The following is a 13,268-nucleotide window of genomic DNA, read 5'->3' on the forward strand; positions in this document are numbered from 1 at the left end:
TTGATTTGCATTTCTCTAATAATTAGTGATGTTGAGCAGCTTTTCAAGTGCTTCTTGGCCATCTGTATGTCTTCTTTGGAGAAATGTCTATTTAGGTCTTCTGCCCATTTTTGGATTGGGTTGTTTGTTTTTTTAATATTGAGCTGCATGAGCTGTTTGTATATTTTGGATATTAATCCTTTGTCCGTTGATTCGTTTGCAAATATTTTCTCCCATTCTGAGGGTTGTCTTTTCATCTTGTTTGTAGTTTCCTTTGCTTTGCAAAAGCTTTTGTTTCATTAGGTCCCATTTGTTATTTTTGTTTTTATTTCCATTACTCTAGGAGGTGGAGCAAAAAAGATCTTGCTGTGATTTATGTCAAAGAGTGTTCTTCCTATGTTTTCCTCTAAGAGTTTTATAGTGTCTGGTCTTACATTTAGGTCTCTAATCCATTTTGAGTTTATTTTTGTGTATGGTGTTAGGGAGTGTTCTAATTTCATTCTTTTACATGCAGCTGTCCAGTTTTCCCAGCACCACTTATTGAAGAGACTGTCCTTTCTCCATTGTATATCCTTGCCTCCTTTGTCATAGATTAGTTGACCATAGATGCGTGGGTTTATCTCTGGGCTTTCTATCTTGTTCCATTGATCTATATTTCTGTTTTTGTGCCAGTACCATATTGTCTTGATTACTGTAACTTTGTAGTATAGTCTGAAATCAGGGAGTCTGATTCCTCCAGCTCCGTTTTTTTCCCTCAAGACTGCCTTGGCTACTCGGGGTCTTTTGTGTCTCCACACAGATTTTAAGATTTTTTTGGTTCTAGTTCTATAGAAAATGCCATTGGTAATTTGATAGGGAATGCATTGAATCTGTAGATTGCTTTGAGTAGTATAGTCATTTTCACAATATTGATTCTTCCAATCCAAGAACATGGTATATCTCTCCATCTGTTTGTATCATCTTTAATTTCTTTCAGCAGTGTCTTATAGTTTTCTGCATACAGGTCGTTTGTCTCCCTAGGTAGGTTTATTCCTAGGTATTTTATTCTTTTTGTTGCAGTGGTAAATGGGAGTGTTTCCTTAATTTCTCTTTCAGATTTTTCATCATTAGTGTATAGGAATACAAGAGATTTCTGTGCATTAATTTTGTATCCTGCAACTTTACCATATTCATTGATTAGCTCTAGTAGTTTTCTGCTGGCATCTTTAGGATTCTCTGTGTATAGTATCATGTCATCTGCAAACAGTGACAGTTTTACTTCTTCTTTTCCAATTTGTATTCCTTTTATTTCTTTTTATCTCTGATGGCTTTGGCTAAAACTTCCAAAACTATGTTGAGTAAGAGTGGTGAGAGTGGACATCCTTGTCTTGTTCCTGATCTTAGAGGAAATGCTTTCAGTTTTTCACCATTGAGAATGATGCTTGCTGTGGGTTTGTCGTATATGGCCTTTATTATGTTGAGGTAGGTTCTCTCTGTGCCCACTTTCTGGAGAGTTTTTATCATAAATGGGTGTTGAATTTTATTTTTTCTGCATCTATTAGATGATCATATGGTTTTTCTTCTTCAGTTTGTTAATATGGTGTATTACATTGATTGATTTGCGTATACTGAAGAATCCTTGCATCCCTGGGATAAACCCCACTTGATCATGGTGTATGATCCTTTTAATGTGTTGTGGGATTCTATTTGCTAGTATTTTGTTGAGGATTTTTGCATCTATATGCATCAGTGATATTGGTCTGTAATTTTCTTTTTTTGTAGTGTCTTTGTCTGGTTTTGGTATCAGGGTGATGGTGGCCTCATAGAATGAGTTTGGGAGTGTTCCTTCCTCTGCAATTTTTTGGAAGAGTTTGAGAAGGATGGGTGTTAGCTCTTCTCTAAACGTTTGATAGAATTCACCTGTGAAGCCATCTGGTCCTGGACTTTTGTTTGTTGGAAGATTTTTGATCACAGTTTCAATTTCATTACTTGTGATGGGTCTGTTCATATTTTCTATTTCTTCCTGGTTCAGTCTTGGAAGGTTGTACCTTTCTAAGATTTTGTCCACTTATTCCAGGTTGTCCATTTTTTTGGCCTAGAGTTGCTTGTAGTAGTCTCTTAGGATGCTTTGTATTTCTGCTGTGTCTGTTGTAACTTCTCCTTTGAGTCCTCCCCCATTTTTTTCTTGATGCGTTTGGCTAATGGTTTATCAATTTTGTTTATCTTCTCAAAGAACCAGCTTTTAGTTTTATTGATCTTTGCTGTTGTTTTCTTTGTTTCTATTTCATTTATTTCTGCTCTGATCTTTATGATTTCTTTCCTTCTGCTAACTCTGGGTTTTGTTTGTTCTTCTTTCTCTGTTTCCTTTAGGTGTAAGGTTAGATTGTTTATTTGAGATTTTTCTCATTTCTTTAGGTAGGCTTGTATTGCTATCAACTTCCCTCTTAGAACTGCTTTTGCTCCATCCCATAGGTTTTGGATCGTCGTGTTTTCATTGTCATTTGTTTCTAGGTATTTTTTGATTTCCTCTTTGATTTCTTCAATGATCTCTTGGTTATTTAGTAACGTATTGTTTAGCCTCCATGTGTGTTTTTTACTTTTTTTTCCCCTGTAATTCATTTCTAATCTCATAGCGTTGTGGTCAGAAAAGATGCTTGACATCATGTCAATTTTCTTAAATTTACTGAGGCTTGATTTGTGACCCAAGATGTGATCTATCATTGAGAATGTTCCATGTGCACTTGAGAAGAAAGTGTAATCTGCTGTTTTTGGATGGAATGTCCTATCAGTTAAATCTATCTGGTCTATTGTGTCATTTAAAGCTTGTGTTTCCTTATTAATTTTTTGTTTGGATGATCTGTCCATTGGTGTAAGTGAGGTGTTAAAGTCCCCCACTATTATTGTGTTACTGTCAATTTCCTCTTTTATAGCTGTTAGCAGTTGCCTTATGTATTGAGGTGCTCCTATGTTGGGTCCATATATATTTATAATTGTTATATCTTCTTCTTGGATTGATTCCTTGATCATTAGCAGTGTCCTTCCTTGTCTCTGGTAACATTCTTTATTTTAAAGTCTATTTTACCTGATATAAGTATTGCTACTCCAGCTTTCTTTTGATTTCCATTTGCATGGAATATCTTTTTCCATCCCCTCACTTTCAGTCTGTATGTGTCCCTAGGTCTGAAGTGGGTCTCTTGTAGACAGCATATACATGGGTCTTGTTTTTGTGTCCATTCAGTGAGCCTGTGTCTTTTGGTTGGAGCATTTAATCCATTCATGTTTAAGGTAATTATTGATATGTATGTTCCTATGACAATTTTCTTAATTGTTTTGGGTTTGTTTTTGTAGGTCCTTTTCTTCTCTTGTGTTTCCCACTTCGAGGAGTTCCTTTAGCATTTGTTGTAGAGCTGGTTTGGTGGTGCTGAATTCTCTTAGCTTTTGCTTGTCTGTAAAGCTTTAGATTTCTCCCCGTCTAATCTGAATGAGGTCCTTGCCGGGTAGAGTAATCTTGGTTGTGGGTTCTTCCCTTTCATCACTTTAAATATGTCATGCCACTCCCTTCTGGCTTGTAGCATTTCTGCTGAGAAATCAGTTGTTAACCTTATGGGAGTTCCCTTGTATGTTATTTGTCGTTTTTCCCTTGCTGCTTTCAATAATTTTTCTTTGTCTTTAATTTTTGTCAATTTGATTACTATGTGTCTCAGCGTGTTTCTCCTTGGGTTTATCCTGTATGGGACTCTCTGCGCTTCCTGGACTTGTTTGGCTATTTCCTTTCCCATGTTAGGGAAGCTTTTGACTATAATCTCTTCACATATTTTCTCGGGTCCTTTCTCTCTCTCTTCTCCTTCTGGGACCCCTGTAATGCGAATGTTGTTGCGTTTAATGTTGTCCCAAGAGGTCTCTTAGGCCGTCTTCATTTCTTTTCATTCTTTTTTCTTTATTCTGTTCCGCAGCAGTGGATTCCACCATTCTGTCTTCCAGGTCACTTATCCATTCTTTTGCCTCAGTTATTCTGCTACTGATTCCTTCTAGTGTATTTTTCTTTTCAGTTATTGTATTGTTCATCTCTGTTTGTTCTTTAATTCTTCTAGGTCTTTGTTAAACATTTCTTGCATCTTCTCGATCTTTGCCTCCATTGTTTTCCTGAGGTCCTGGATCATCTTCACTATCATTATTCTTTATTCTTTTTCTGGAAGGTTGCCTATCTCCACTTCATTTAGTTGTTTTTCTGGGGTTTTATCTTGTTCCTTCATCTGGTACATAGCCCTCTGCCTTTTCATCTTGTCTGTCTTTCTGTGAATGTGGTTTTGTTCCACAGACTGCAGGATTGTAGTTCTTCTTGCTTCTGCTGTCTGCCCTCTTGTGGATGAGGCTATCTAAGAGGCTTGTGCAAGTTTCCTGATGGGAGGGACTGGTGGTGGGTAGAGCTGGCTGTTGCTCTGGTGGGTAGAGCTCAGTAAAACTTTAATCCTCTTGTCTGCTGATGGGTGGGGCTGGGTTCCCTCCCAGTTGGTTGTTTGGCCTGAGGCAACCCAACACTGGAGCTTACCCGGGTTCTTTGGTGGGGCTAATGGTGGACTCTGGGAGGGCTCACGCCAAGTAGTACTTCCCAGAACTTCTGCTGCCAGTGTCCTTGTCCTCATGGTGAGGCACAGCCACCTCTGCCTCTACAGGAGACCCTCCAACACTAGCAGGTAGGTCTGGTTCAGTCTCCTATGGGGGTCACTGCTCCTTCCCCTGGGTCCCAGTGCGCACACTACTTTGTGTGTGCCCTCCAAGAGTGGAGTCTCTGTTTCCCCAGTCCTGTCGAAGTCCTGCAATCAAATCCTGCTAGCCTTCAAAGTCTGATTCTCTAGGAATTCCTCCTCCTGTTGCTGGACCCCCAGCTTGGGAAGCCTGACGTGGGGCGCAGAACCTTCACTCTAGTGGGTGGACTTCTGGGTATAAGTGTTCTCCAGTTAGTGAGTCACCCACCCAGTAGTTATGGGATTTGATTTTATTGTGATTGTGCCCCTCCTACCATCTCATTGTGGCTTCTCCAGTGTCTTTGGATGTGGGGTATCTTTTTTCGTGAGTTCCAGTGTCTTCCTGTCGATGATTGTTCAGCAGCTAGTTGTGATTCCGGTGCTCTCGCAAGAGGGAGTGAGGGTGCTCGTTCTTAAAAGCAAAGCGTCTACCTTGAAGTTGCCCTGTCAGACCTAGCTGGTCAGATCAGCTCCCGCTGCTACGGCCTGAGGTTATGCTCTCTAGTGTCAGGTGGTTTTTAGCCCCTTCACCTGAAATCGGGTTTTCCGACATACGTACTCATCCAGTGTTGTCTCCTCAGTGAGCTCAGCCCTCTTCCTCGTTGTGTTCATCACTTCCGTGAATTGTGTTTACCTGTAAATAAAACAGGCAACCCCTTGAGTTCTCTGGATGGTACCGGGTGTTTTGTCTTTGGAACAGCTCGGCTCTCAGCTCTGATTTCTCCCTGCCTGCCCACATGACTGCTGAAAACCTTAGAAAGGGGTTTTTATGGTAGCTTAATAAATATCTTCATAGAGATACCCTTAAAGTATATTTTATTATATGTGAATTGTTCACAGATTTGATAAAGTAGGAAATTAGATCTGTTACTTTAAACTTCAAAGTTAAGGAAGATTTCATTAAACAGTGGCACTTGCAAATAAACATGGTATTTAAAGCTTGTCTCCTATTAGACATCGTAATAAAATAATAATTCTAGGCTGGGAGGAATTGGAAGATTGGGATTGACATATATACACTACTGATACTATGTATAAAATCGATAACTAATGAGAACCTACTGTATAGCACAGGGATCTCTACTCAGTGCTCTGTGGTGACCTCAATGGGAAGGAGATCCATAAAAGAGGGGATATTTGTATAGCTGATTCATTTCACAGTAGAAACTAACACAATGTTGTAAAGCAACTATACGCCAATAAAAATTAATTTAAAAAATAAAATTCTACCATTACTTTAAAAAATAAATAAAATAATAATTCTGTAAGACAACTTCCAAAATATTTATTTTTTCTCTTTTTTTCTATCTAGATCACAAGAGACCCCTGGAGATGGGCAGCCTCCAGCTTTACCACCCAAACAATCAAAGAAAAACAGTTGGAACCAAATTCATTTTTCACATTCTCAACAAGATCTGGAAAACCATATTATTGAAACATTTGATGTTCCATCTTCCCCTGAAAAAGCTACTGTAAGTAGTTTCTTCAAATATTCTCACATTTCTTTGAAAATGTTTAATTGTAAATGAAATAGTTTTTGTAACATAGCCTGTTTTATCTGTAAATTATATTATAGTACTTTCTCTTTTTCATCATGTGTTTGCTCATGAATTGTGCCACCGTATAGCCCAATTGTGGAATTTCCTTTTATCATATTTATAAAACGTTCATTGCTCTAGAAGTTAATTTTTGACAAATTTGTTGATTTCTGTCTTGCAAAACACACATTTCCAGAACAAATGCTAATAATCCATTAAATACCATTAATTTTATTACATAATTGACTGGGTGTCGAGACTTTATCATTTATCATTTTCATCAACCTTCTGAAATTGAGTACGGGTCTCCAGAATATATAATTACTCCGTTCTTCAAAATATATTCGTGAGTTGCTTTGGTACTTTGTACCAAACAAAATGGTAAATTCTTAGAATCCCGATTTATGAATTTTCATTGCTTTTTCAAGTAGATGAACCAAAGGTGAGATTGTTAATAAATTTTAAGGATACACTGTGTTCATGAAGATGTATAATGACAGACAGAAATATGAGTGTATTTCAGGAAACTTAAAGGGACATCGAGGAATAAAATAAGATGCAGGGAGAGGAAGTCCCACAGCAGGTGCTGGCGGTGCCGGAAGTCTCTGCTGGCCATTGCACTCTTCCCCTCTTGTTTTTCACCCATAGCCCTCCCACGTTTTCTAAAATTGAAAAACAAGAGGTAGCCACTCTATTCTCCCACACTTACGGCCCCACAGACGCATCAAAAAGAGATCAAAATCCTTACCCAAAATGAATGACAACTTTAGTGCTGCCTGCGTGGTGATTCTTACGCATCATTCATTCATCGGTTCATAGTTACCGAGGTCTTTCTGTGTGTCAGGTACTTAAGGAGGTAGTGGGAGTACGAAGACAAATCAGATGTGGTCCCTGCTATTAAATAATTTATAGTCTAGTTTGTTTTTTCCTTCATGCAAAAATGACTCATTGAGTACCTATTGTTTTAGGCTCTGGGAATATAACAGAGTAAAATAAAAAATTAAACACTCTGCCTGCAAGGAACTTGTATTCTGGGGATAAGGGTGAGACAAACAGTAAACAAAACATGTAACTTAAATATATAGCCTATTAGATAGTATAAATGCTAGAGAGACAAAGCAGGAAAGGGCTAGGGAATTTCCAGAGTGGAGTGTTCCAGTTCTAGATAGTGTGAGCCGGGGATGAGCTTGGTGATAAGCCACGTGGATACCTGGCGTGAGAGCAGGTAAGCCGAGGGAATCGCAGGTGCCAAGGCAGGGGTACGGCTGATGTGGTCAGGGGACACCAGGGGGGTCAGCGAGGACAGAGTGGAATGAGCAAACGAGGAGGACAGGGGACAGCAGAGGGCCAGATCCTAAAAGCCTGGTCTTGTAAATGTCTCGTTCTTCAACCCTGGGTGAGATTGGAAGCAAACAGACATACCTAAGGAGAGAGGTAACGGGATGTCACTTAGGTTTTAACGGTTTCACTGTGGCTTGTATGTTGGCAGTGGACCGAAAGCAGGGTAGCAGCAGAGAAGCTGGCTGTGAGGTGTTGCGGGGCCCCAAGAAGCAGCAGTGACTGGAGCAAGGTGGTGCCTGTGGAAGGGATGAGACACAGATGTGTTCTGGGTGGAGTTTTAGAGTGGAGCTGACCTACTCTGCTGATGAGTTGGCTGTGGGAGACTAGAGAGAGAGGAATAACAGCAAGGATAACAGCAAGGTTTTGGGCCTGAACAAATAGGAGGATGAAGTTGCCATTTGCTGACATGGAAAGGCTACAGGTAGAACAGGGGTGGGTGGAATGTCGGGAGCTCAGCTGGGACACGTTGATGTGTCTAGTAGGAGTCTGTTTGGATTCTGGAGTTGAAGGGAGAGGTCGAAGCTGAAGGTATAGTGTTGAGAGTTGGTGGCATGTAGACAGTATTTAAAACCATGAGACAGGAAGTGTAGTGTGTACAGATACCGGAATAAGAGGTTCTAGAAATGGAGCCTTAATCCTCCAAACTGTAAACATGAGGGAGGTGAAAGAAACCAGCAAAGGAAACTGAAAAGATGCAGACCAAAAGGTAGGAAAAAAACTAGTCAACTGGCTGATGAGAAGGCAGCCACAGAGAGAGTAAGCAGCTGTGTCAGATGCTACTGGTGAGTCGAGGAAGGTGGGGACTGAGAACTGAACAAGCTCTACAATTAGCAGTGACTATGGGAATTCATAAGTATATAAAAGTAACTAATTCAGCTCTGGAGTTAAGGGAAGACTTCCTAGAAAGGATCATCTCCGACCTGTGTCTCGAAGGCTAAATAAGAATTAGCCAGCTGCTTACCCCCAAAGAGCAGGCATACAACATGTTAAGTGAAAGAAGCCTGTAACAAATGACATATATTGTATAATTTCATATATGTGAAATGTCCAGAATAGTCAAGTATATAGGGAGGAAGTAGATGAAGGGTTGAATAGGACTTGGGGATGGGGGTGACCGCTCATGGACACGGGGTTTCTTTGGGAGATGAAGAAAAGTTTGTAAAATCAAAGAGTAGCGTTTTAACAGGTCATTGACATGCCTGTCAACTTTTTCCTCTGTGATTTCATCTGCTACTTCAAACCAGAGAATTGCAATCTCTGAATTCATCTTAGTTTCAACCAAATCAAATGCTGCCTCCAAAAAAAAAAAAATAGTCATGATGTTCGTACAACTCTGTGACTATGGTAGAAATTACTGAATTATACACTTTTAATGGGTGAAGTGTAGTATGTGACTTGTATCTCAGTAAAGCTGTTGTTAAAAAGCAGAGGGAGTAACATGAATTCATGTAATACTAATGAGTATTTGCTCCGTGCAGAGCTTTGAGCCAGGTTCTAGAGACACTGAAATTAATTAATCAGGTCATTAATAAAGGCCCTGTTGCTCTTGGCACTTACAGTCTAGCATGCAGGTAAGGCACGAGAGAAATTTAAATTATGATTCTTTATATACTTTAGATAATATCAACATACAGGAAGCATGCTTCATGTATATCTGAAGGATAGGCTACAAATGAAGAGCGTGACAAGTTATTTATTTTTGTCTTTTAAAGCCTAATGGTGGTATTCCACATGATAATCTTGTCCTAATCAGAATGCAACCTGATGAAAATGGAAGGTTTGGATTCAATGTAAAGGTAACTTAGAATTTATATTGTACTCAGTTTTAATTTTATTATTATTATTATTAAATTTTATTTATTTATTTATTTTTGGTTGTGTTGGGTCTTCGTTTCTGTGCGAGGGCTTTCTCTAGTTGTGGCAAGCGGGGGCCACTCTTCATCGCGGTGCGCGGGCCTCTCACTGTCGCGGCCTCTCTTGTTGCGGAGCACAGGCTCCAGACGCACAGGCTCAGTAGTTGTGGCTCACGGGCCTAGTTGCTCCGCGGCATGTGGGATCTTTCCAGACCAGGGCTCGAACCCGTGTCCCCTGCATTGGCAGGCAGGTTCTCAACCACTGCGCCACCAGGAAAGCTCTGTACTCAGTTTTTAAATTAAGGTGTTTCTGTGTTGGCAATAGTGACTGATACTCGATTTGCACTGTTTTGAAGGGAGGATGTGACCAGAAGATGCCTGTGATCGTGTCCCGAGTTGCGCCAGGAACACCTGTGAGTCACAGCAGCCTTCCCAGTGAATCCTAGCTTCGAGAATACATGCATATTTTTATTAGTACAAATAAAGGAGTAAAATGAATCATTTAATTTGTCAAGTAGCACATGATGTTGGCTGAACCTCTTTAATTGCTGGGAAGTTAATTTTTATTTATTCCCTCTCTATAACAGTTTTAAAAATCCTTGTTTTTACAAAGAAGCTAGATTCTATGAAAATAACCCCTTTAAACAGCAAAATGTAGACAGGTATAGTTTTTGTTTGTTTGCTTTTTTTGTTGGCTTCTATTTTCATGTAGAGTTGTTTATCTATGTTCTCTTTGTCTACTTTCTGTTTAAAATATGTATTTTAAGTTCCTTATTATGAACATTCTAAGCAACAGTAGAGAAAAGACTGCATGTACCCATGAGGATGAACCCCCTGTGCCCCCTCCTTCAGCTTCAGCACCCATGAACTTTCTGCTCATAAGGACAGTTCTTGGTAAACTGTGGGTGCATCATCTTTATTGCTCCTGTGATAGCAAATGTTGCTTTCAGATCCCCATTTCTGTCGTTGTCTCCTCTGTTTAACTGCATTTCTCTCACCTAAATGGTCTCTAAGGGCTTGGAGCCAGCACCCATTGTCATTCAACCGTCTCTGTGTCCTGGGAGAGGCAGGAACCTGCAGCCTGAGGGAAGAGGCTAGTTATGGTGTCTGGTGCTTTGCAGCAACCTCACAGTTGATTTGAAGATCACAGTCAAGATTGATCAAGGATATCATGTTACATGGTTTTAGTTCTGGTTTTTAAGGACTTTGTTGGTTGTAAATAACAGGGAACACGTGGAATACCCCTGGCTTAACCATAAATACAGAATTTATCGTATAGCTGTAGAGGTGTGTCACAAAACCCAAGGACAGGAGTGCACTCAGACTTCTAGAAAGAACTTGAAAAATCATCAGGACTCTATTTTTCATCTCTGTTTCTTTTTATGTGAATGTTCCATTCTTCTCTCTCAGTGCAAACCAATTTGTACACTGAATTAGCTTCATTTCTCAAGCTACTCCAAATAAAATACATTCTAAATGAAAAGTGTACTTAGTAGCAGCTTCAAGCCAAGTCCTGTAATATTAGCACCACAGACACACTCTACCTGCAGAAATGATTGTGACTCCAAAATCTGTACTAAATAGAAATTGTGTAGCTACCACCATTCTGCCCCTCAGTCCACGTGGGGTGATGTGACCACTAGCAACTTCGGGATTTGTATGTTACCAGCTCAGCAACCCAGACTCATTAGGCCCCTCAATCCAACTTACAGACTCATAGGAAGCAAACCCTTCGTAGATCCAGCTTGGACCAGATGTCCTCTTTTAAACAAATCCTTTGTGATCAGAGGTGACAAGACAGAGATGTGATGTATAAAATGACTACTGAACCTACTACACATGTGAAAGATGGGGGAAATAGTCCAAAATTATTTGTTCAGTGTGTATTGGGAAATGTGTGTGTGTTTGGGAGTGCAGATGAGGAGATGAACGATTGCTAAGTTCTCATCTAGCAAGTAGAAAGTTAGATAACGTCTGAAATAAAAACTAAAGAAAAATAAAATTGGAACGTTATTTAGAGATACTGAGGTAAATACACAAGATGTAGCTAAAATGTTGAAAGAAGATGCCTCAAAAGAGGGGGAGAAGATAGGGGAGAACATAATAATCTTACAGCCCTAGTCAGCTCTGTAAACTGTGTGGTGTATAGCTTTCCCAAAAACAAAAATTTTAAGTAAAACTTATTTTTAATTAAATATGTCTTTTACCTGACGATTCCACTTTTAGGAATTACCTCTAATGAAACAGTTGGAACAAAGGATACACAAGGACGTTCATTGTAGTATTGTTTGTGAAACTTAAAAATTGGAGGGAAAATCAAAATGTACTTCGTTAGAATTGATTAAACAAGTTATGCATTTCTTTGCAGCTATTAAAATGATAGATGATGTAGCATTATATAAGTATGGAAATATTTTCATAAGGTATAGTATTATGAAAAGTGCATATTTTACAATGGAATACTACTCAGCCATAAAAAAGAATGAAATAATGCCATTTGCAGCAACATGGATGGACCTAGAGATTATCATACTAAGTGAAGTAAGTCAGACAGAGAAAGACAAATACCATATGATACCACTTATATGTGGAACCTAAAAAAAATGCAAATGAATTCATTTACAAAACAGAAACAGACTCACAGACATAGAAAACAAATTTATGGGAATTCCCTGGCGGTCCAGTGGTTAGGACTCCACGCTTCCACTGCCAAGGGCACGGGTTCGATCCCTGGACAGGGAACTAAGATCCCGCAAGCCGTGTGGTGCAGCCAAAAAACAGAAAGAAAGAAAGAAAACAAACTTATGGCTACCAAAGGGGAAAGGGGCAGGGAGGGATAAGTTAGGGGTATGGGATTAACAGATACACACTATGATAAAGAACAGAGGCCTACTGTATAGCACAGGGAACTATATTCAATATCTTATAATAATCTGTAATGGAAAAAATCTGAAAATATATGTATATATTTGTAACTGAATCACTTTGCTGTATACCTGAAACTAAATCAACTATACTCAATTAAAAAATGCATATTATACTTTCATATGTTTGTTTTATCCATTTAAAAAAATATGAGTTATGTAAATATATTTAAAAAATCTGGAAACATGATAAAAAATGTTAGCAGTGTTTCGTCTGGGTAGTGGAATTACTGGTATTTATTACTTGCTTCCATGTTCCCTTTTTTTTTTTTTTTTTTTTTGCTGCATTGGGTCTTTGTTGCTGCGCCAGGGCTTTCTCTAGTTGCAGCGAGCGGGGGCTTTTCTTCGTTGTGGTGCACGGGCTTCTCATTGCAGTGGCTTCTCTTGTTGTGGAGCACAGGCTCTAGGTGCGCGGGCTTCAGTAGTTGCAGCACGTGGGCTCAGTAGTGGCAGCACACGGGCTGTTGCTCCGCGACATGTGGGATCTTCCCGGACCAGGGCTCGAACCTGTGTCCCCTGCATTGGCAGGCGGATTCTTAACCACTGTGCCACCAGGGAAGTCCGTGTCCTTTTTTAAATTGTCTGAAATCATGACAATGAGCATGTATTGCTCTTATAATTAGAAGAAAACAATAAACCTTTTTTTACTTGTATGCCAATTGTAATAGTCATAAGAGAAATATTGATTTTTCTGAACAGTGAATGTGGATAGTTTTCAATTAAGTCAAGGGTGTTATTTTATTTATTTATTTATTTACTTATTTATTTTTGGCTGTGTTGGGTCTTAGTTTCTGTGCGAGGGCTTTCTCTAGTTGTGGCAAGCGGGGGCCACTCTTCATCGCGGTGCGCGGGCCTCTCACCATCGCGGCCTCTCTTGTTGTGGAGCACAGGCTCCAGACGTGCAGGCTC

The 13,268-nt window shown here is 39.6% G+C and overlaps 1 protein-coding gene across 4 annotated transcripts in view; it reads left to right on the forward strand.

The window, feature by feature from the left end:
• The window catches only part of PTPN4 (protein tyrosine phosphatase non-receptor type 4), a 184,214-nt gene that overhangs the window by 141,931 nt on the left and 29,015 nt on the right, over positions 1–13,268 (forward strand). For all 4 annotated transcript variants that reach the window (XR_009009090.1, XM_007181267.2, XM_057551667.1 and 1 more), the window contains exons 16-18: positions 6,016–6,175; positions 9,295–9,378; positions 9,792–9,848. Coding sequence is in view for 3 of the 4 variants with exons in the window: in XM_007181267.2 (XP_007181329.1) it covers positions 6,016–6,175; positions 9,295–9,378; positions 9,792–9,848 (301 nt within the window). In the remaining variant the exon portion in view is untranslated. The remainder of the gene's footprint in view (positions 1–6,015; positions 6,176–9,294; positions 9,379–9,791; positions 9,849–13,268) is intronic.

The sequence above is a fragment of the Balaenoptera acutorostrata genome, chromosome 8 (genome assembly GCF_949987535.1).
Source record: "Balaenoptera acutorostrata chromosome 8, mBalAcu1.1, whole genome shotgun sequence".
NCBI lineage: Eukaryota > Metazoa > Chordata > Mammalia > Artiodactyla > Balaenopteridae > Balaenoptera > Balaenoptera acutorostrata.